Source organism: Lethenteron reissneri, chromosome 52 (genome assembly GCF_015708825.2).
Source record: "Lethenteron reissneri isolate LAM-NWPU_2019-01 chromosome 52, ASM1570882v1, whole genome shotgun sequence".
Lineage (NCBI taxonomy): Eukaryota > Metazoa > Chordata > Hyperoartia > Petromyzontiformes > Petromyzontidae > Lethenteron > Lethenteron reissneri.
Window position 1 is genome coordinate 6,900,693 of NC_083830.1, and position 23,191 is coordinate 6,923,883.

Here is a 23,191-nt window from a genome sequence, read left to right on the forward strand (position 1 = left end):
CCTCCTCCTCCTCCTCTGTTTGCATGCAGGGACGGATTGATGGATGGAGGCAGGGTAGAGAGGGAGGGAATTGAAGGATGGAGGGAATTGAAGGATGGAGGGAATTGAAGGATGGAGGGAATTGAAGGATGGAGGGGGAAGGGAGAGGAGGAATGTAAGGAGGGCGGGAGGGAAGGATGGAGGGAAGGTGGAATGGAAGGAGGGAGGGAGGGCGGCATTGAGGGAGTGACTGTGGGAAGGCGCAAGGAAGCGGGTGAGCGAAGGAAGAGAAGTAGGGAGGCCGATTGAGCGATGGAGGAGGAGGGAGGGGGGCGTTGTGGTTGAAGGGGGCCCCTGCCGATTACCACGGCCCGCTGAGTGGGATCATCTCGGCTTTGCGCGGCACACAATGCTGCGGCGTCGCGGCGGTAAATATAGCCGCCGTGCGACCAGGCGTGGCGCGGGGAGAATGCGAGCGGCCTTGTTACGGCTGAGACTCGCCCGGCGGGGCCCGGCGCGGCCCGGCGGGGCCCCGTGCCACTGGTCTGGAGGAACGGGCGGGGAGGAGGAGGCGGCAGGGGACCCCACGGGTAGAGGGGGAGGGGTGATGGCTGTGTGACCACGTGGTCACGTGCGTACGAAAGTGTGTGTACGTACCTACGTGGGGGGGGGGGGGGGGGGGGGGGGAGCTGTGGCTGGTGCAGTGCTCGAACCGCTGTGCCAGTTGACCAAAGTTGGCGGATATCTGCACCAGTCCTGGGCCTTCCCGTTAGGTGAACTCGGCCTTAAACGAGTACCTGGTGCGTGTACGATCCAGTGCACCTCGCCTGGCACAAGCGCCGTGGTGACGTCACCACCACTTAGTGGCGAACGGCGGTTGTTGTTGTTGTCGTCGTACGAGCCAGCCTTCAACGAGCACCTCGCGTTTGGGTAAAGGTGCAGCCCTGCAATATTTCGCCCGCACCACTGCTAGCGGAAGGCGCCTCCTCCACCATTAGAGTACCGCCCCCCTCCTGAGGGTGTTTGGCCTACTCTTCCACCCGCTCCTACGATCGATCGATTGATCGATCCTCGCCAACGATTGTCGTCTCGTTCCCGCAGCCTCGTCCGCTCGCTCGATCGCTCGGCCAGAAATGTAGCGCGAGCATCTCATTTGCATCTCATTTGCATCTCATCTGCATCTCATTTGCACGAACGTCGCGCGCGACCGCGGACCTCCCACTGGCGCCGCGCGAAGAGACGCAGGTGTGCCTGGCGGGACGCAGGTGTGCGTGGCGGGATGCAGGTGTGCGTGCCGAGACGCTATTATTTTTGTTATCGCGCTTGCTGCAGCCGGGAAAGGCCCCGACCGAGTCTCCAGACTCTCGTTGTCAGGAGGGTCCTGCCCCCCCCCCCGCGCGCTCACGGTGGCGGAGCGACGGGCGCTGCCACCGCGCGTCTCCCAGTCGAGTCATTTTTTTATTCTTTTTAATTTAGTATTATTGTTTTGCTTGAGGCCAAATTCCTCCGAGTTGGGATGTCGGGACCGTGACTCCGGCAAACAAAGTGGCTCCCGCTGTTCTTGCAGAATGACTTCGCCGGCGTCTTGAGCATCCACTTCAAAGCGGGCGGCGCGTCGTGAAGAAATTAAGAAAGAAATCGACAAAAATCCATTTTCGTGCTTCGTGCACCGCACCACCGCAGTATGAACCTGGGCGGCTTGCCAGGGTCTAACCACGAACTTCTTCGGCAAACGCGCTACCGCTGTGCCCCCCGTCAACTTTGGGGTTGGGGGCGGTGGCAGGGTTTTGGGGGTTGTGGTTGCGTACGCGTGGTGCTGGCCACCCACCCCCTCGTGTGCCGTGTCAGCCTTCATAGGTGCTGCTCGCTAACAGCACTTGCCCCAACAGTCTGTACGAGGGGGGTCTTTGCTATGGTGCTGGCCGCCCCCCACCCCCTCGTGTGCCGCGCGTGCCTCGTGTGCGGTCTCCAGCCCAACGCAGCGACGTTGGCGGTGGCATCGGAGTGAAGCGTCATTGAGGAAATGAAACCCAGAACCCCTCCCCACTCACCTGTCTGCTCTACCTGTCCCCCCCCTCCTCCTCCTCCCAGCAATTCTTATACTCGGCCACACCTGTCCTCCACAGCTACCCCACTCTGCCCACACACCCCTCCCCCCGTCTCGTCCTTCTGCCAAGGGCTGCCACTAAACCCGGACATGTATATTCGGTCAGCGCTAGGTCCCTTGTCAACACTGTGCCAACTCCACCGGTGCCGGATCTGCCCGGGTGGAGGGCGCCATGATGGCGAGATGTTAACGACCTTGCTTGGTGTACAGGAGGGGTTGGGTTCGATCCTGACCCTGACGCCTGCTGCTTTGTATTTGGAGTTTGCGTGTCTCTCTCTCATCATCATCACGGTGGCTAGGAGATGTTAACTACCTCGCCTGGTATACAGGAGGGGTTGGGTTCGATCCTGACCCTGACGCCTGCTGCTGTATATTTCGAGTTTGCATGTCTCTCTCTCTCTCATCATCATCACGGTGGCTAAGAGATGTTAACTACCTCGCCTGGTATACGGGAGGGGTTGGGTTCGATCCCGACCCTGACGCCTGCTGCTTTGTATTTGGAGTTTGCGTGTCTCTCTCTCATCATCATCACGGTGGCTAGGACATGTCAACTACCTCGCCTGGTATACAGGAGGGGTTGGGTTCGATCCCGACCCTGACGCCTGCTGCTGTATATTTCGAGTTTGCGCGCTTGATGGGGTGCAACGCTTCACAAGTAGAGGGGGCACAGATGGAGATCTGTTCACAGTGGGGGGCCCGGGAAGGGTCACAGTCGGGGCCCTGTAGAAACGCAGTCGGGGACCCTGTAGGGTCACAGTGGGGGTCCTGTGAAGTGGACCGTGTCCAGATCGCGTTGCGTCCGGGTTTGTATTTCGATGAAATGAACGCCGTTGGTTTCTCAACGTTGGTGGCACGGAGTCAGAGGAGTCGGAGGTGAATGGGTCCCTGTGTTGTGGCCGGAGGTCACTGCCGCCACCGGCCTCGCCAGCCCCACTAATCGGATCCGTGCAGGCCGCTCGCTCCGCTAATTGAGGCTTAATTGGCTGAGCCGCGCCAGGATCGGCGTTGGGAGCGGCCGCGCGCGAGCGGGTGCACGCGCGCGTGTGTGTGAGTGCGCACGCGTGTGTGTGAGTGCGCACGCGTGTGTGTGTGAGTGCGCGCACACATGTGTGTGTGAGTGCGCGCATGCGTGTGTGTGTGTGTGTATGTGAGTGCGCGCGCGTGTGTGTGTGAGTGTGTGTGAGTGCGCGTGTGTGTGTGTTTGTTAGTGCACGTGTGTCCATGCGTGTGCGTGCGTGAGTGAGTCGATGAGTGTGTGTGTGGAGCGGTAGCATAGCGGTTAGCACGCTGCGCTACGAGCCCAGTGACCAGAATTCGATCCCCGCTCACGGCCAACACCAGTGATGGTCATCTGAACCGTTACCGGGCCTCCCCTCGGTCGACTCGGCCTCAAATGAGTACCTGGTGCAGTGGTGTGTAAACATCGCCACTAGGGCGACAAAGGCGGCCGGGCGCGGTGCCGGCCGAACAGCACTTGCCCCAACCGTCTGTTAATGTTATACGGGGGATCTTTGTCTTGTGTGTGTGCGTGCGGTCGTGAGAAATGACTCTGTAATTTGACACCTGACCTGTGTGGATTACACGGGCGCGCTCGAGCCGACGAGACGTTCCAGCGCCGCGTGGTGATGGTTGTCCACCCCCTCGTGCGCCGTGCCGGCCTTCGTCAGTGCTACTCGCTAACAGCACTTGCCCCAACGGTGTGTGAAAGGCTATGCTGGGGTGGGGGCGTCTTTATCTTTGTGCGAGTGCGACGAGGTAATGTAGCGGTTAGCGCACTGAACTACGGACCCCCGTGACCCAAGTTCGAATCTCGCCCACGGACACCAACATCGGTGATGATTATCGGAACCAGGCCCGGGCCTCCCCTAGGTCGACTCAGCCTCAAATGAGTACCTGGTGCGGTATGTAATCATCGCCACTAGGGGAGACAAAGGCTGCCAGGCGTGGTGCTGGCCACCCACCCCCAAGTGTGCTGTGGCGGCCTTCATAGGTGCTACTCGCCCCAACAGTCTGTTTAAATCATATAGGGGGGGGGGGGGGGGGGGGTGCGTGCCAGTGTGTGTGTGTGCGTGCCAGTGTGTGCCAGTGTGTGTGTGTGCGTGCCAGTGTGTGTGTGTGTGTGTGCGTGCCGGTGTGTGTGTGTGTGTGTGTGCGTGCCGGTGTGTGTGTGCGTGCCGGTGTGTGTGTGTGTGTGTGCGTGCCGGTGTGTGTGTGTGTGCGTGCCGGTGTGTGTGTGTGTGTGCGTGCCGGTGTGTGTGTGTGTGCGTGCGTGCGTGCGTGCCGGTGTGTGTGTGTGTGCGTGCGTGCGTGCCGGTGTGTGTGTGTGTGCGTGCGTGCGTGCCGGTTTGTGTGTGTGTGCGTGCGTGCGTGCCGGTGTGTGTGTGTGTGCGTGCGTGCCGGTGTGTGTGTGTGTGCGTGCGTGCCGGTGTGTGTGTGTGCGTGCGTGCCGGTGTGTGTGTGTGCGTGCGTGCCGGTGTGTGTGTGTGTGCGTGCGTGCCGGTGTGTGTGTGTGTGCATGTGTGCGAGTCTTCTTGCAGCTGTTGTGAATTAACAAACAGACGAAAAATCTGATTCTAGAAATTCCTCGACGATTATCAAACACCACGTCAAGGTGGTGCAGTGGTCGGGGCACTGTTCTTCGAACCCGGCGGCCTAAGTTGGATTCACCGGCCAGGGCCACCAATCTGTGGCAAGCGTCCAAAACTCGTGCCTTGCCACCCGTAAAGTGGCACACTCAGTCCTCCCAAGTGTTTTGCGACATCTGATTGATGGTACGTATTAATTCGTAGCAATTAGCGTCGTGTATATGTCATGAAATCGTAGCAGTTATTCATTGATATATATTACTTTCCTGGAATGCAAAACCATCAATAGCGTCGTTGTGGAGCATATATGTGACAAAATAAATAAGTAGATAATACATCTCCTTCGCGTATTTATCGCTCCACGTGTTAAAAAAAAAACGTTTAAGTAGTTCTTACACAACCCATGGCCTTCTTGAAGTGCATAATGTCAGCAGCTTGGATTTCTCGATGGCAAGAAAACCCACGGTGGGGGCCCTGGAGGGTCACCAAGAGTCTGTTGAGGCTTTACGAGGGATCTTTGTATTGCGTGTGCACGTGCACGCGTTCGTGTGGGTGCGTGTGCACGTGTGCGTGACTGCGTGCGAGGAGCAGTAGCGTACTGGTTAGCGCGCCGCGCTACAAACCCGGCGACCCGAGTTCGATTCCCGCTCGTGTCCAAACACACATTTGAACCGGTACCAGGCCTCCCCTAGGTCGACTCGGCCTCATGAGTACCTAGTAGCGGTGTGTAAAACACCATCGGCGCGGGGGCAAAGGCGGTGCGGGTGCGGTGCCGCCCAACTCACCCCCCTCGCGTGCCGTGCCGGCCTCCGTAGGCTGCCGCTACTCGCTAGCAGCGCTTGCCGTCAAGACTACGCGGGGTGGGACCTTTGTCGTCGTACGCAGGTGGTGCGCTCGCTGGGCTTCGTCATCTACAAGGCCCTGGATTGGGGCCTGGATGAAAACGAGGAGCGTGAGCTGAGCCAGCCGCTGGAGGAGCTCATCGACTGGATGACCAGCCTGGAGGACGCGGCGGCCACGGACGACGAGGGCGGGGGAGGTGCGTTGCGCGACGAGGGCTACGACGGGCCAGACGAGGACGAGGAGGCCGGCGCCGGCAACGCCACCACCACCGCCGGCACCGGCACCGCCGCCGGCACCACCGCCGCTGACGGCGGTAGCGGAGTGAGCCGTCCGGAAGGGCCGTTCCAGTCCGTCATAAAGGTGAGTTCGAGGCTCGCTGCTGGACAAGAGAGGGGCGGGTTTGCACATCGCGACAGAGATTTCCTGCCCTGCCCCCCCCCCCCTTCTTTGGCATCGAGATGGTGCACACCTTGAGCTGCTTTGGGTGGCAAAGGTTTGGGGGGCAAGTCGCTGACCCGCCCCATACTGGACATCGGTGAAAAAGAACTTCATAGCTTTGTAACTCATCGGATTCCTCCAGTCCAGATTCTGATTGTGAACTGTCAAGAGACTGGGGATTTGCAAGGGTGAGCGAATGGGTGAGTGGGTGGGTGTGTGGGTGAATAAATGAGTGAGTGAGTGAGTGGGAAAGTGATATGACGAATGAGTAGGCGAGTGAGATGGTGAATGAATGTGTGAATTAATTAGTGTGTGAGTGAATGGGTTTGTGCGAGGGAGTTAAAATTTATTTTGTTGACGGAGGTGAGAACTCTCCTGGATGAGTCTCAGTCTGCAAGAGTTGGTGAATGGGTGAGTGAGTGGGTGGGTGAATGAGTGAGTGGGTTAGTCAGATGATGAATGAGTGAGTGAGTCAGCTGGTGAGTTAGATGATGAGTGAATGAGTGCATGAATGAGTGTGAGCGAGTGAGCTTATTTTGTTGAACGAGAAACCGGCATCGAGTGAATGAGCGAGCGAGATGGTGAATAAGTGGGCGAGTCACATGGTGAATGAATGAGCGATTGGTTTTCTCGCAGCGGGGCGCGTGTTTTCCTGCTGCGGGCAACTGTTCCCCTGGCGTTGGAAGAACCTGGGCTTTGGTCCAATCGGCTCCAATTCAGTCCGCTTTTGGCTCTTAAATGTGCCGGCTCTTACGTCCGTTGGAGCTTTTGTGCAGTGTGCTTTGGCAAGTGCGTGAGATTTGTTGTGTTTACACTGCTCGGGCTCGGGAGAGAAAACAGGAAAACAGGATGCGTTGTGTTCATTCTGTGGGCGGGGGGTGGCGTGGGGTAATGGAACTCTGATGATTCTCGGTGCATTACCCACGCAGCACAACAACAACAACAGCCGCCATTCACCAGTAAGTGGGGGTGATGTCACCGCAGCACTTGTGCCAGGCCATGTGCACCTGAGAATATCACGTGAAGTGTGGACTGTTCACTGTTGCCAGGAGGTCACGGGACAGACCCAGATGTTTTGAGTTGACTGCTGTGCCAGGTTAGGTGCAGGAGGTCACGGGACAGACCCAGACACCATGGGTTGTTTGACTGGCAGATGCATCCACCTGCACTCCCACCCACTGTGCATTTTAGCCGCCCGCCGCTCCACTCGTTGTTGCGAGCGTCGATCCCCTGCCCAGTGGTTAGCACAGTGCACTCGCCGCTGGGCCACCACTCTCCACGCACGCACACACCCACACACACACCCACACACCCACCCACAACCACTCTTTCAACAACCACAGCAACTGCAGCTAAGTGGTGGTGATGTCACTGTGGTGTCTGTGCCAGGACGGGCGCTGGTAAAGAAAAGGGCAGGCGGTGTTTTAGTGGCAATGAATGAACACGCACGCACGCACGCACTCACGCACGCACAGCGTGATATGTTCATACGTACACAGACACCGATCCCCCACATGTCTTACGCAGGTGGTGCGGTGATTAAGGTCACAGCGCTGCGAGCCCAGTGACCAGAGTTCATTTCCCACTCGCGACCAACATCGGTGATGGATATCTGAACCGGTCCTATGCCTCCTCTAGGTCGACTCGGCCTTAAACGAGTGCCTGATGCATTGTGTAAAACATGAGGACTGGGGAGACAACGGTGGTGCTGACCACCGTGCCGGCCCTTGTAGTTGCTTGCTAACAGCACTTGCTCCAACAGTCTGCATAGGCTACACGGGGGATCTTTGTCTGTGTGTGTGTATAAATATATATGCTCTGGGGAGAGAGATAAAGGTGGCTGGGTGTGGTCCTGACCACATCACCCCCTCGTGTGCCATGCTGGCCTTCATAGATGGCCACTGCATACGCCTGCTTTCAGATGCGTTTCTACGGCTGTCTGGCATGCTCTTCCTTCCGAAAAATTCGGAAGCCATTGGAGCTATACACTTTGAAATTTAAATTGAAAGTTCATTTCGTTTTGTGTTTAGTTCATTGTCCTTCCCCCACGCCTCCGATTATCACGGTTGGCTACGTGCGGTGCGAAATAGTTTAAATATACATTGGTGCTCGCTAACAGCACTTGCCCCAACGGTGTGATAAGGCTACAGGGGGGATCTTTGTGTGAGTGTGTGCGTGAGCGGTGGTGTAGCGGTTAGCGCTACGCTGCGCTTCAAACCCAACGACCTGATTTCGATTACCGCTCACGGCCAACATCGGTGACGATTATCTGAACCGGTCCTGGGCCTCCCCTAGATCGACTCGGTCTCAAATGAGTACCTTGTGTTGTGTGTAAACATCGCCACCAGGGAGACAAAGGCGGCCGGGCGTGGTGCTGGCCACCCACCCCCTAGTGTCCCATTCCAGCCGTCATAGGTGCTCACTAACATCACTTGCCCCAACAGTTTGTTCAGGCTATAGAGGGGATCTTTGTTTTTGTCTTTGTGGTAGATGTGCACGTCACACCTGAGGACGACTCGTGAAGCCCCGTCGCACTACCAGGCCGTGTGCCGCGCGCTCTACGCCGAGGCCATGGAGCTGCGCACCTTCCTCGAGAAGATCCAGAGCGCCAAGGAGGTGCTCGCCTGCTCGCTCACTCACTCAGACGCTCGCTCACTCGCTCACACACACGCTCACTCACTCGCCCACACGCTTGTTCGCTCATTCGCTCGCTCACTCGTTCACTCACACACGCGCTTACTCGTTCACCCACAGGCTCACTCAGATGCTCGCTCGCTCACTCACACACACACACGCTAACTCACTCGCCCACACGCTTGTTTGCTCATTCGCTCGCTCACTCATTCACTCACACACGCGCTTACTCGTTCACCCACAGGCTCACTCAGACGCTCGCTCGCTCGCTCACACACACGCTAACTCACTCGCCCACACGCTTGTTTGCTCATTCGCTCGCTCACTCATTGACTCACACACGCGCTTACTCGTTCACCCACAGGCTCACTCAGACGCTCGCTCGCTCGCTCACACACACGCTAACTCACTCACCCACACGCTTGTTCGCTCATTCGCTCGCTCACTCGCTCACTCGTTCACTCATCCACACGCTCACTCGCTCACCCACTGGGACACTCAGACGCTCGCTCGCTCACACACACGCTAACTCACTCGCCCACACGCTTGTTCGCTCATTCGCTTGCTCGCTCACTCGTTCACTCGCACACACGCTCACTCGCTCATCCACTGGCTCACTCACCCACTCGGACACTCAGACGCTCGCTCGCTCACACACACGCTAACTCACTCGCCCACACGCTTGTTCGCTCATTCGCTCGCTCACTCGTTCACTCACACACACACTCACTCGTTCACCCACTGGCTCACTCAGACGCTCGCTCGCTCACACACACACTCACGCTTACTCGTCCACATGCTCGCTACCTCACACGCTCGTTCACTCACACACACGCATGCTTACTCGCTCACCCACTCTCTCACTCAGACACTCGCTCGCTATCACGCTCACTCACTCGTATGCGCACGCATGCTGACTCACCCACTCACTTGCTCACTTACTCATTCGCTCAGTCTCTCGCTCGCACACACACACGCTCACCTACTCGCTCGCTCGCTCACTCGCTCACTCACTCACTCACATACGCGTTCACTCATATACACGCTCACTCACACACTGACATACACGCATGCTTACTCGCCCACTCACTCACGTGCTTACTTACTCACTCACTCACTCGCCTTTAAAAGACTGTTGGGCCAAGTGCTTACACACACAATTAACCCACTCAAAGACGAAGACTCACAACAACAACAACAACCGTTATTCACCGCTAAGTGGCGGGGACATCACAGCAGAGCTTTGTGCCAGGCTAGGTGCACGCACTCGCGCACGCACAAAGAAAAAGATCCTAGCGGCGATAATTACAAACATTGCACCAGATACTCGTTTGAGGCCGAGTCGACCTAGGGGACTCAGCCTCACTCACGCACACAAAGACAAAGATCCACCGTATAGTCTTAGACTCTTGGGGTAAGTGCTGTTAGCGAATAGCAGCACCTACGAAGGCCGGCACGGCACACAAGGGGGTGGGTGGCCAGCACCACGCCTGGCCGCCTTTGTCTCCCCAGTGGCGATGTTCACACACAGCCAAGGAGACAGATTCGGATAATTGTCACTGGTTTTGGCCGTGAGCGGGAATTGAACTCGGACTGCTAGGTTCGAAGCGCAGCGCGCTAGCCACTAAACTACCACTCCCTGCACAAAGGCAAAGATGTCCCGGTATAGCCTTAACAGGCTTTTAGGGGCAAGTGTGTGTTCGCGAGCACATACACACACTCACTCGCTCACTCACGTACAAAGACAGATCTCCGTATTGCCTAAACAGACTGTTGTGGCAAGTGCTGTTCGCGAGCACCTATAAATGCTGGCACGGCACACGAGGGGGTGGGTTGCCACATACACAGACACGCGCGCGTGTGTGTGCGGGCTATTGACCAGCGATCGAGACATTCCGGCATTGGGAACGCGAGCCCAGTGTCTGTCCTGACAAAGGCCTGGCTCCGCACAGTCGTAATGGGAATCTTGGCAGGGCGGCTCGCGTTCATTATCACGTCGGCTCTTGAAAAACACGATAACGAGCACAGCGTGCTAATGAGCGCATGTGCGAGTGCGTGAGAGAATGTGTGCGTCGGTGCGTGTGTAGTGTGTGTGTGAACACACAGCATGTACGGACTGTCAGCGTGTGTTTGTGTTGTAGCTGAGCGGTGGCTCAGCGGTCACCGCGCTGTGCTACGAACCTGGCAACCCGACTTCGGTTTCCGCTCATGGCCACCAACGCCGGTGACGATTATCTGAACCGGTCCCGGGCCTCTCCTCGGTTGACTCGGCTTCAAACGAGTACCTGGTGCGGCGTGTAAACATCGCGGTGCTGGCCACCCACCTCGTGTGCCGTGCCTGCCTTCATCGGTGCTCGCTAACAGCACTTTCCCCAAAGGTCCGTTGAGGCTAAACCAGGTACTCGTTTGAGGCTGAGTCGACCTAGGGGGGAGGTTTGGCCACCACACACACACGCATGAACACCTTCACACGCACGCACACCGGAGCGTGGCGGTAGATCTCGCTGCATCCGCGTGCCGTGTGCCGGGAGACGCCTCTCCGCGCCCGCCCGTCGCCGTGTTTGTTTTGGCGGCCGCGCGACGTGACGGCGTCGTGGGAAGGGATTCACCGTCCATCAAGATGCCACCGTGGACAAAGCCACCGATGCCACCGCCGATGCCACCGTCTCGCCGCATCTCATCAGCGCTATCCACCGCTCGCTGCCATCCACCAAATCCCTGCGCGGTGGAAGCAGCGACTTCCACGGTCTGACCCCGGCAGTCTCCCGGCACGTGGTCTTAGATAGACTCACTCGGAGAGCCACAGACTCGCTACAGAGAGCCACATACTTAGACTCGCTCGGAGAGCCACATACTCACTCGGAGACTCGTACAGAGACCCACAGACCCCCACAGAGACCCAAAGAGACCCACAGACTTACGCAGAGACCCACAGATTCAGAGTCCCACAAACTCACACAGAGACCCAAAGACACCCCGTCCCACCGCCCCATCCTGCACACGCGTCCCGCCCAGCGCAACCGTTTTGGCTGATCACATCCACAACATTCGGCATCCCTAGCCCACGTCGTTCTCTCTCCCCGACGTCTCTCTCTCTCCCCGACGTCTCTCTCTCTCTCCCTCTCCTGTCTTCTTGCCACGGGAATCCCCCCCGATACCTGCGCTCGAATCCCAGCGGTTTCTTTCGGAGCGGCACGCGGCCCGTGGCCTGTGGGGGAGGGGGAGGTGGGGGGGTTTCCAGCCTTCATGCATGACGAGGGAGGGCGGCCGTCGTGTTTGTTTTTGAAAGGAGGTCCCGAGTAACCGACCACAACGTGGTCGTGGTGGGCACTTTACGATTTTGAACGACCAGCCGTGAGCTCCGAGGAATCGTTCCCCCGCCCGCCCCCTCCCCCCGCCCGCCCCAAGCTGTCCTGTACTTCTATGCTCCCGCCTCTTGTGTTCCCCTTGCCGCCAACCACCGGGGGCAGGATGCCTGCTGTGCCGCCCGACGCGACGCTTTGTTTGTTGAACTTCTTGCGCGCCGGACGTAGCCGACCGTGTTAATCGGACGTGCGCGGGGGGAAGGACAACAAACCAAACACAAAACTAATTTCTAAAGAAATTCGTGTTAAATCTAGACGATTTAAAAGGTCGTATATCCAGTGGCTTTCTAATATGGGAAGGAAGAGCGTTCCAGACGGCCGCAGAGGCGCATCTGAACGTGCCGCGCGATGCGGGTGACCGTCTTTGTTCGATTGCTGAGCCAATTGCCGCTGCTGCTGCCGCTGCTGCTGCTGCTGCTGCTGCTGCTGCTGCCGCTGCTGCTGCTGCTGCTACTGCTGCTGCTACTGCTGCTGCCGCTGCTGCTGCTGCTGCTACTGCTGCTGCCGCTGCTGCTGCTGCTGCTGCTGCTACTGCTGCTGCTGCTGTTGCTGCTGCTGCTGCTGTTGCTGCTGCCGCTGCCGCTGCCGCTGCTGCTACTGCTGCTGCTACTGCTGCTACTGCTGCTGCTGCTACTGCCGCTGCTGCTGCTGCTACTGCTGCTGACACTGCTACTGCTGCTGTTGCTGCTGCTGCTATTGCTGCTGCTGCTACTGCTGCCGCTGCTACTGCTGCTGCTGCTACTGCTGCTGACACTGCTACTGCTGCTGCCGCTGCTGCTGCTGCTGCTGCTGCTGCTGCCGCTGCCGCTGCTGCTACTGCTGCTGCTGCTACTGCTGCTGCTGCCGCTGCTGCTGCCGCCGCTGCTGCTGCTGCTGCTGCTGCTGCTACTGCTGCTGCTACTGCTGCTGCTGCTGCCGCTGCTGCTGCCGCTGCTGCCACTGCCGCTGCTGCTGCGAGGATTTCCGGTGGCGTTGTTGACGCCGCCGCCTCTCCCACTCCCCCCGCAGGCGCTGAAGAAGATGCAGGGCGGTGGTGGCGGCGGCGGCGACGGAAATCAAGCGTCGCCCAACTCCTTCGAGCTCAACGAGCTGCAGCACCTGGACTGGGTGAGAGGCTCGCCGCTAGGGGTCGTCAAGGGGTGGGGGGAGGGGGTTGCGGGGGGGGGGGGTCACGTGGTAGTTAAAGCCGTGGGGTCGTAGTCGGGGCCGTAGTGGAGTTGTGGAATCCCTGAGCCGGCTCGGGGTTTGACCTCGGCCGTGGATTAACACAGCGTCGGGGTTCCACTGCCAGCGGCTCTTCGCTCGACCCCAATCGCCCACGACCTCCAGGACCCCCCTCACCAACCCCACCTTTGACCCCTGAACCCCATGTGCCCTCCTTTAACCGTGTAACCCCCCCCTCCCCGACCCCCACGTGCCACCCTCTGTGATCCCCGACCCCCACGTGCCTTCCCTTCTAACCCAGGTGTGCAGCCCCCCCCTCTGACACTCTCCCCCCACCAAGTAACCCCCTCTGACCTCCATGTGCCCCCTCCACCACGTGCTGACCCCTGACCCCCGGTTTGCCACCCCCTCCCACCCCCCCCGGCCCCCTCCCGTAGGCGCGCCTGTGGGGCCCGGTGATGCGCGAGCTCCGTCACGGCGTGAAGCTCAAAAAGGTGGCGGCCATGCGTCCCTACAGCGGCCTGCCCATCGAGTTCCAGTTCACGCCCTACGAGATGCTCATGGACGACATCCGCGCCAAGCGATACAACCTGCGCAAGGTCATGGTAGGGGACATGGTACGGCCTAACTACCCCATCCATCCACCACTCCAATTACCTCCCCCGCCCCCCGCCCGCCCACCATGGCGAGGGTGGAATGGTATGGCCCGATTACCCCATTCATCCATCCATTCCTGCATTGCTGCCGGGGGGGATCGATAAAATGGTACGGGCCAACTACTCCATCTTTTTACCTCCCGGGGAAGAAAATGGTGTGGCCCGTTTAACTTCATCTGTCCATTCCTACATGAGCGGGGAGGAAGGTGGACAATAACGGTACGGCCGGACTACCACATTTGACTGTCCACCCACCCCCTCGCCTGGCTGAGTTAATTCACCCGTCTCCCTCGTTTCAGTGAAGCGATAGAGCCCAGAGGCATTGCAATAAACTTAACGGTTTCTTGATGACCTCATGACGCGTGGCGTCACACGCGTCATCTCGCTGCGCATCTTGGAACGTAACGTGACACCGCTGCACGGCTGATTTTAAGGCACCGGATCGTCGCCATCGTCGTCGCCACCCCCACCACCACCACCACAACCATCATTGTCGTTTGTTTTTCACACCGCGCCTCCCGTACGGTACGTCTCGGCCGATCCCGCAGCGTGTGCATGGTTCTACTTTTGCTTATTGCTCCGTGCGCTCACCGTGTGTGCCCCCCCCCCCCCCCCCCCCCCCGCTATTCCCTCCCCCTCCCCACGTCCTTGCCGTCACCACCGTCAGGTGAACGGAGACATCCCCCAACGGGTGCGGAAGAGCGCGCACGACGTCATCCTGGAGTTCATCCGCTCGAGGCCGCCACTTAACCCCGTGAGTTGGCCCTCCGTGTGTTTACGTGAGTGTTGAACTGCTGTCGCACCGCGGGCTAATCGGAGGTGCGGAGGGGGAAGGACAACAAACTAAAGGTTCTGACCCCACCTCCCACCTCTGACTCTCCCTCCCCGCAGCAACCTTGTCTGTACACTGGTGTACACACACTAGCGCGTACACCAGTGTGTGTGTCTTTAAACTGGTGTACACACACTAGCGCGGACACTACTGTGTGCAGACACACACACTAGTGTACACGCTAGTGTGTGTGTCTGTACACCAGCGCTATGAACCCCGTGAACCGGGTCCGATTCCTGCTCACGGCCAACACCAGTGACGATTGTTCAAACCGGTCCTGGGCCTCCCCTAGGTCGACTCGGCCTCAAATGAGTACCTGGTGCTGTGTGTAAAAATCGTACTCTTAGGCTTTTTCGGTAAAGTCACGTAAGTAAAAAATAAAAATAAAATTAATAGAAGTAATAATAGAAATAAAATAATAAATCACGACGTTTTGGAGGCAACACAAGCTTCCGTCTTCAGGTGGAACCGTCACAGCACGATTGCTGTATCAAGTAAAGTCATCGGGAATTCCTCCAGCGTCACTTGATACAGCAATTGTGCTGTGACGGTTCCACCTGAAGACGACGGAGACTTGTGTTGCCTCCGAAACGTCGTGATTTATTATTGTATTTCTATTATTACTTCTATTAATTTCATTTTTTACCTACGTGACTTTACCGAAAAAGCCTAAGAGTATGAATCCTTGCAGTCACGAAAGCTTCAAATCTAGAATGTAAACATCATCACTAGGGAGACAAAGGCGGCCGAGCGTGGTGCTGGCCACCCATCCCCTCGTAGGTGTTCGCGAACAGCACTTGCCCCAAGAAAATATTAAGGCTTTGCGGGGGATCTTTGTCTTTTTTTGTGCTCGTAGGTCGCGTTCCGGAAGCTCCGCGAGACCCCGGAGCGACCCCGCAGTCTCCACGAGCAGATGCTCGACGAGATCCGCATGGACCGCAAGCTGCGGCCCGTCTCGCCCGTCCTGCCTCAGCCCTGCCGGACCGGTGCGTGCGCTCACCACTCGCTTACTACTCGCTTACTACTCGCTTACTACTCGCTTACTACTCGCTTACTACTCGCTCACCGCTCACTCGCTTGATCACCACTCGCTCACCACTCGCTCACCACTCGCTCACCACTCGCTCACCACTCGCTCACCACTCGCTTACTACTCTCTCAATCGCTCACTCACCACTCGCTCGCTCGATCACCACTCGCTTACTACTCGCTCGCTCACCACTCGCTCGCTCACCAATCACTCGCTCACCGCTCGCTCACCACTCGCTTACCACTCGCTCACCGCTCGCTCACCACTCGCTTACTACTCTCTCACTCGCTCACCACTCGCTCACCACTCGCTCACCACTCACTTACTACTCTCTCACTCGCTCGCTCACCAATCACTCGCTCACCACTCGCTCACCGCTCGCTCACCACTCGCTCACCGCTCGCTCACCACTCGCTCACCACTCGCTCACTGCTCGCTCACTACTCGCTCACCGCTCGCCATCCTCACAATCCCTCTGCGCCCGCCTCCCATCCCACGCGTCTTCGTTTTACTTTCACGACTTTGTTGTCATCCTTGGTTCTATTTTTTGTCCCTGCGTGTCCTTGTGTGTGTGCGCGTGTGTGTGTGCGCGTGTGTGTGTGCGTGTGTGTGCGTGTGCGTACGTACGTGTGTGACCCGGTACCCCCCTGCCCCCTCCCCAGCCCTGAGACCGCTTAGCATGTCACAGAGCTTTGACCTGGCAGGTACAGTACCAGCTGACCCCCCTCCCCCCGCCACGTGACCCCGTCGTCACGGGCCGGCCCGCTTGCTCGCTCCCTCGCTTTGCTCTCTCCCCACATGCACGCCCGCCCGCGAGCTCTCCGCTTGCGCCGACGCAATTGTGATTGTGTGCGCCCTCCGAATACCGGTTCTCTCCTTGAAAGCCACAAATAAATAGATAAATACTACTGTATTTATCTATTTATTTGTCAATCCACTGCTGGATGAAGGTCCCGCCCCCGCCGCCATGACGGACGCCTTGTCGGGTCCTAGGGGGTTGTTCAGGCTTACTTCGCCACGCTGGTCGGCGCGGGGTTGCTGAAGGCGGTGAGGTCGGGTTGCCAGCCGTTGTAACCCAGGTCTGGTACCGGTCTGGCTGAGTTGAGCTTCGATTTAAAGCTTTCGTGACTGCAAGGATTCATCTTCTTGGTTTTTTCGGTAAAGTAACATAGAAGGGAAGTAATAAAATAATAAAAATAAAACATGATAAAATAATTCTCACGACGTTTCGGCCACAACGCAAGCAGCCGTCCTCAGGTGAAGACCAGGTCTGTCGAGGCGACAGCGTCTGAATGACAGACCTGGTCTTCACCTGAGGACGGCTGCTTGCGTTGTGGCCGAAACGTCGTAAGAATTATTTTATTATGTTTTATTTTTATTATTTTATTACTTCCCTTCTACGTTACTTTACCGAAAGAACCAAGAAGATGAGTTGAGCTTCACTGCCGTGACGGCGCGATGAGGAGGAGGAGGAGGAGGAGGGGAGGCCCAGCGCTGAGTTAGAGGAGGTTCTGAATTCCCGTGGTGAAACAAATCTTCAGGGAAACCAATATTCGCCTGGCTTCCGTGTGTGTCGGCATGGCCGTGTCTTACCTCGCTACTGTCCGTGTCTGTGCCTCGCTACTGTCCGTGTCTGTGCCTCGCTACTGTCTGTGTCTGTGCCTCGCTACTGTCCGTGTCTGTGCCTCGCTACTTTACGTGTCTGTGCCTCGCTACTGTCCGTGTCTGTGCCTCGCCACTGTCCGTGTCTGTGCCTCGCTACTGTCCGTGTCTGTGCCTCGCTACTGTCCGTGTCTGTGCCTCGTCACTGTCCGTGTCTGTGCCTCGCTACTGTCCGTGTCTGTGCCTCGCTACTGTCCGTGTCTGTGCCTCGCTACTGTCCGTGTCTGTGCCTCGCTACTGTCCGTGTCTGTGCCTCGCCACTTTACGTGTCTGTGCCTCGCCACTGTCCGTGTCTGTGCCTCGCCACTGTACGTGTCTGTGCCTCGCCACTGTACGTGTCTGTGCCTCGTCACTGTCCGTGTCTGTGCCTCGCCACTGTCCGTGTCTGTGCCTCGCCACTGTCCGTGTCTGTGCCTCGCCACTGTACGTGTCTGTGCCTCGCCACTGTACGTGTCTGTGCCTCGCCACTGTACGTGTCTGTGCCTCGCCACTGTACGTGTCTGTGCCTCGCTACTGTACATGTCTGTGCCTCGTCACTGTACGTGTCTGTGCCTCGTCACTGTACGTGTCTGTGCCTCGTCACTGTACGTGTCTTTGCCTCGTCACTGTATGTGTCTGTGCCTCGCTACTGTCCGTGTCTGTGCCTCGCTACTGTCCGTGTCTGTGCCTCGCTACTTTACGTGTCTGTGCCTCGTCACTGTCCGTGTCTGTGCCTCGCCACTGTCCGTGTCTGTGCCTCGCTACTGTCTGTGTCTGTGCCTCGCTACTGTCCGTGTCTGTGCCTCGCTACTGTCCGTGTCTGTGCCTCGCTACTTTACGTGTCTGTGCCTCGTCACTGTCCGTGTCTGTGCCTCGCTACTGTCCGTGTCTGTGCCTCGCCACTGTACGTGTCTGTGCCTCGTCACTGTCCGTGTCTGTGCCTCCCCACTGTCCGTGTCTGTGCCTCACCACTGTCCGTGTCTGTGCCTCGCCACTGTCCGTGTCTGTGCCTCCCCACTGTCCGTGTCTGTGCCTCGCCACTGTCCGTGTCTGTGCCTCGCCACTGTACGTGTCTGTGCCTCGCCACTGTACGTGTCTGTGCCTCGCCACTGTACGTGTCTGTGCCTCGCTACTTTACATGTCTGTGCCTCGTCACTGTACGTGTCTGTGCCTTGTCACTGTACGTGTCTTTGCCTCGTCACTGTATGTGTCTGTGCCTCGCTACTGTCCGTGTCTGTGCCTCGCTACTGTCCGTGTCTGTGCCTCGCCACTGTACGTGTCTGTGCCTCGCTACTGTCCGTGTCTGTGCCTCGTCACTGTCCGTGTCTGTGCCTCGTCACTGTCCGTGTCTGTGCCTCGCTACTGTCCGTGTCTGTGCCTCATCACTGTACGTGTCTGTGCCTCATCACTGTACGTGTCTGTGCCTCGCTACTGTACGTGTCTGTGCCTCGCCACTGTCCGTGTCTGTGCCTCGCTACTGTACGTGTCTGTGCGTGTGGGACAGTTGGCAGGGGAGCCGTCACGGCCGCGGGACGTCCAGGCCAGACCTTGGCGCTACAAGGCCCAGATCTGCCGGCCGAGCCTGCAGTTTCCCTGTGCCGTGACCATCCCGCGCGCTCCCCCCCCCACCACCATCCCACCATCCCACGCCATCCGTCGCTTCTCAGCCGCTGCTTCTGTGCCGTCGTGGTGGTGCCGCTGTGTTGCCGGTGTGGCCGTAGTGGTGGTGCCGCTGCGTTGCCATAGTGATGTTACCATAGTGGTGTTGCCATAGTGATGTTACCGCGGGTGGTGTTACCGTATTGGTGTTGCTGTAATAGTGTTGGTGCGTGGTGGGTGTGTTTGTGTGTGGGTGTGTTTGTGTGGGTGTGTTTGTGTGTGTGTGTGTGTTTGTGTGTGTGGGTGCGTGTGTGTGGGTGTGTGGGTGTGGGTGTGCGTGTGTTTGTGTGTGTGCGTGCCGTGGTCAGACATCGACACTCCGGACGGGCGCCGCGTCCGCAAGAAGAAGCTGCTGAAGGCGCCAACGCTGGCGGAGATGGAGGCAGAGTTCGAGGTGCGGTGGTACCGGCAGCACCAGCAACACCACCACCAAAAGCACCACCAGTACCAGCACCAGTACCAGCACCACCACCACCAGCAGCATGAGTTGGTTGCCAGTCTGTGTGCTTTGGTGAGCGCTGGGACTGTGTGCGTGCATGTGCGTGCGTGTGCCTGTGTGTGTTTGCATGTGCGTGCGTGCAGGAGGAGCAGGAGGAGGGCAACCTCGGCGACGCCGGGACACTCGACTACCTGGGCGACATGTCGCCTTTCCTGCGCGACGCAGGGCCCCGGGGTGAGCACCACCGCGGCGCCAGCTCGTGTGTGTGTGTGTGCGTGCGTGAGGCCACAACCATGCCGGGTCGTGGTGGGGGGTGTTGGAGGTGGGCTTGGGGGGGAAGGAGGCCCGGGGTCTTGACTGGGGCGGCCGCCAAACCAACACGCGGCCGCGGTATAAAACATTGGGATCCCCCCCCCCCACCTCACCCGCTCTCCCCCCCCGTCCCTCCCCCGCACTGCCGGCGCCCGCAGACCGGCGCTCGCTGCACCTGAGCTTCATGCCGGTGTCGTTGACGCCACAGCCGGAGCGCCGCTTGCCAGGCCCGCGGCGCCACTCCATCGAAAAGGAGACGCCGACCACCACGGCGGCGCGAGAGTTCCCACGTCCCGTGCGCCAGGACTCGCGCTCGCTGGTGAGAGACGGCGCCACCGACGCCGGCACCGTCACCAAAGGGCCACCTTCACAACACCACCTCCACCGCCGCTACACACGGCCACCGTCACAACTCCACCACCGCCACAACAGCAACACCACCGTCACAACACCAACACCACCCGTCACAACACCAACACCACCGTCACAACACCACCACCACCGTCACAACACCAACACCACCGTCACAACACCAATACCACCGTTACAACACCAACACCACCGTCACAGCACCACCTCCGCCGCCACTACACGGCCACCGTCACAACTCCACCATCGCCATCACAACACCAACACCACCGCCACAACACCGCTGCGACGACAATCGGCATCGCCAGTGCAAGTAGAACCACCGCAACGACCAGCATCGCCATCACCACCGCGGCAACCATTGCAAGGGCTACCCCCAACACCACCAACACAACCACCACCGGCATCACCACAAAAACCACTGCCGCCAGTCAGTCGCCGCCCTCACCGGCCCAACCACCAGAGGCGCCACCAGGGTGGCGTTGCCGTGTGTGTGCGTCCCTCGTGTCGTATCCCATCATCATCGTGTCCTCCGCCCCGTTGGCCTCCCTCGCGAGTCGCCACCACCAACTCCTCGTCGTCACCCACCACGGTAAAGCCGCCGCCACCACCCACGACCTTCGCCACCACCGCTATCGCCACCGTCCCGCCACCCATGACCACATGACCACATGAACACCACCGCCAATACTCCACGACCGCCCCCCAATCGCCACCGCCGCTATCGCCACCCACGCCCAAGGTTTGTAGCCGAGCGGTGAGGCTGGGAGCCAGACTCGGGTTCCACGCGGTTCACTCCGCGGTGCCACGACCGCACTTCCGCGCCGCGCGCATTGCGTCCCATTCCATGCTTCATCGCACCCCCCCCCCCGCCCCCCAACCTCCCCCCCCCCCCCCCCTCCTACCGAGCCCAACCTCCGGGCTACGCTCACGCGCCGGCGGTGAGTGGCGGTGATCGACCCCGAGATGGCCGCCGGGGCATATGGCCCCCCCCCCCCGCCCGCCGAACTGCACGGACGACGGCGCCACCGCCGCCAGTGTCAACATCCGGCGACCTCTAACCCCGTTGACCGCCGGCCCCCCCCCTCCTCCCCCCCACCCACCCCCTACCGGTGACACCGTAGTCCTCCCCCCCCGTGGCGGCTGTGGGGGGCCCGCTGCTGGCCAGCGGCCTGTGGAGGGCTCCCCCCCCGTGGCGGCGATGGGGGGGGCCCTGGGACTCTCCTCGTGGCCCCTGGAGGTCTCGCTGCTGTGTGCGGCCGGGTTGCTCTGCAAGGCCCTGCACTTGGTTTGTTCGGACGCCCCCCAGTGGGCTCCCCTGCAGGTGTGCCCCCCCCCCACCACCCTTCCTGAACCCCACCAGCCCCCCCCCACCCGAATCCCTCCCTCCCCCCCCCCCACTCTCCCCACTGTTCCCCCGTGGGGATCGGCATTCAGGACGAACCGGAGGGTTGAGAGAAGGGTAGGGCGGCGATGTGTTTTCGAGGTCGCCGTAGTGGCCCCATGTGAAAATGGCACTGTGCGGACACGCGCGTAGGATGGACAACGAACGGGAAAATTTCTAAAGTGTTGTTGTTGTTTGGGGAAAAATGGATAGAACCGGAAAGAGAGAGAGGTGGGGGTGGGTGGGAGACCTCGCGGACATCGTCTTGACGACGACGTAAGAGACTGGTGCCAGACAGATGGGGCCACTGCTTGTGCCTAGTGACGCAAGACGACGGGGAAGTGCAAACAAATTGACGACACGTGCAGCAGCGGGCACCTACGGGTGGCGGGGGGGGGGCTATCTGCCCGTGGATCGCGACGATGGCGACAATGAGCGGGGGCCCCCTAGCGAGCCCGAACTTCACCGAGCCCAAACTTCACAAGGATTATGGCAAATGGAAAATGTTTGTAGCGTTATGTAATTAATTTCCTTTTGTAGCATACAGTCGTGTATGCTAGAGAACTGAGAAAACAAACCGGGTAGAGGCGGCACAACTTTGGCACAACGAACCGGGTAGAGGCGGCACAACTTTGGCACAACGAACTGGGTACGGGAGGCACAACTTGGGCAACAACAACCGGGTAGAGGCGGCACAACTATTTCCGGCTATGTGATTTATGTTGATTCTGGTCGTAAAATTGTTCAGTTTCTGACGTACGGAAAATTGGGTTACGGCTCGTTCTGCGGAACCTAACCCTTTCCGTAACCCGGGGACCGCCTGTATGTTTAAAATTGGGTGAACCCGCAAGCTACTCGCAATCAGAATATTTCTGCTGGAGGAATCCGACAAGCTCCAAAGCTCTTTGTATCACAGATGTTCCAGTAGCTGCGGGTCCGAAAGTTACGACGAAGCAATGCGGCGAAAAGACGATAGGAGTGCAAAGTATAGGATTAGTAAACTTATTAAGTGAAATCGGTAACAATTAACTATTTTTATTTGACCAGGCGAAGCCCGCTGAGCTACTAACGTCTTTTTCCGAAGTGACCTGTCTATCGCAAATGATAGCTCGAATGGGTAACGCCACAGATCGACTTGTCTGTGAAACACAGCGGCGGTTGCCTTCACGTTAGCCCTGCGCTGTGCCCGTAGCCTGGGCTCCGAGGGTGCCGGTACGTCCTGCGAGCCGCCCCCGCGACCCCCGACCCCCCCCGCCCCCACATGCCCCCCCGATCCCTCTCCCTCCTTGCCACCCAGCGCCCCAATCAACCGAGGGTGGACAACGCTTGCTCTCGCCCTCTCGTCCCTCGTCCTCTGCCCCACCACCCCGCTTGGCTCGCCCGCTTCACTCTCGCCCGCCCCCTTAACCCCGGCTGATTTTGCGACGCGCGCCGCGCGCGTGTGATCTCCCTCTAACCCGTCGCTGCTCGGTGTTGTGTCGTTCTTTTCGCTTTGTCCTTTTCCCCGTTTCGCATTTTGTGTTTTTGTGTTCTGGCGATCTTTTTTCTTCTACGACACCACCCTCCCCCCTTTCCCTGCTGCCTTTTCTCTGCGCACGCTTCTAATCAATGCAGGAAGTCGGACCGCGACCGCCGGTCCTGCACCGTGCCGACGGAATGTTGATCATGGTAAGGGGTGCGAGCGTCTTGGGATCCGATCAACGTCCCCCCCCCTCCACCTCCCCCGCCAATGTCTCTGTGTCCACCCGTCCGTC

At 58.9% G+C, this 23,191-nt stretch overlaps 1 protein-coding gene across 1 annotated transcript in view; it reads left to right on the plus strand.

Annotated features, from left to right (window-relative positions):
- LOC133355875 (protein spire homolog 1-like) overlaps positions 1 to 23,191 on the plus strand; it is a 45,684-nt gene that overhangs the window by 14,213 nt on the left and 8,280 nt on the right. The window contains 11 exon segments of the mRNA XM_061573288.1: positions 5,557 to 5,874; positions 8,443 to 8,568; positions 12,960 to 13,058; positions 13,553 to 13,732; positions 14,439 to 14,525; positions 15,460 to 15,589; positions 16,296 to 16,337; positions 19,242 to 19,327; positions 19,516 to 19,606; positions 19,843 to 20,003; positions 23,052 to 23,105. Of these exon segments, the coding sequence (XP_061429272.1) occupies positions 5,557 to 5,874; positions 8,443 to 8,568; positions 12,960 to 13,058; positions 13,553 to 13,732; positions 14,439 to 14,525; positions 15,460 to 15,589; positions 16,296 to 16,337; positions 19,242 to 19,327; positions 19,516 to 19,606; positions 19,843 to 20,003; positions 23,052 to 23,105 (1,374 nt within the window).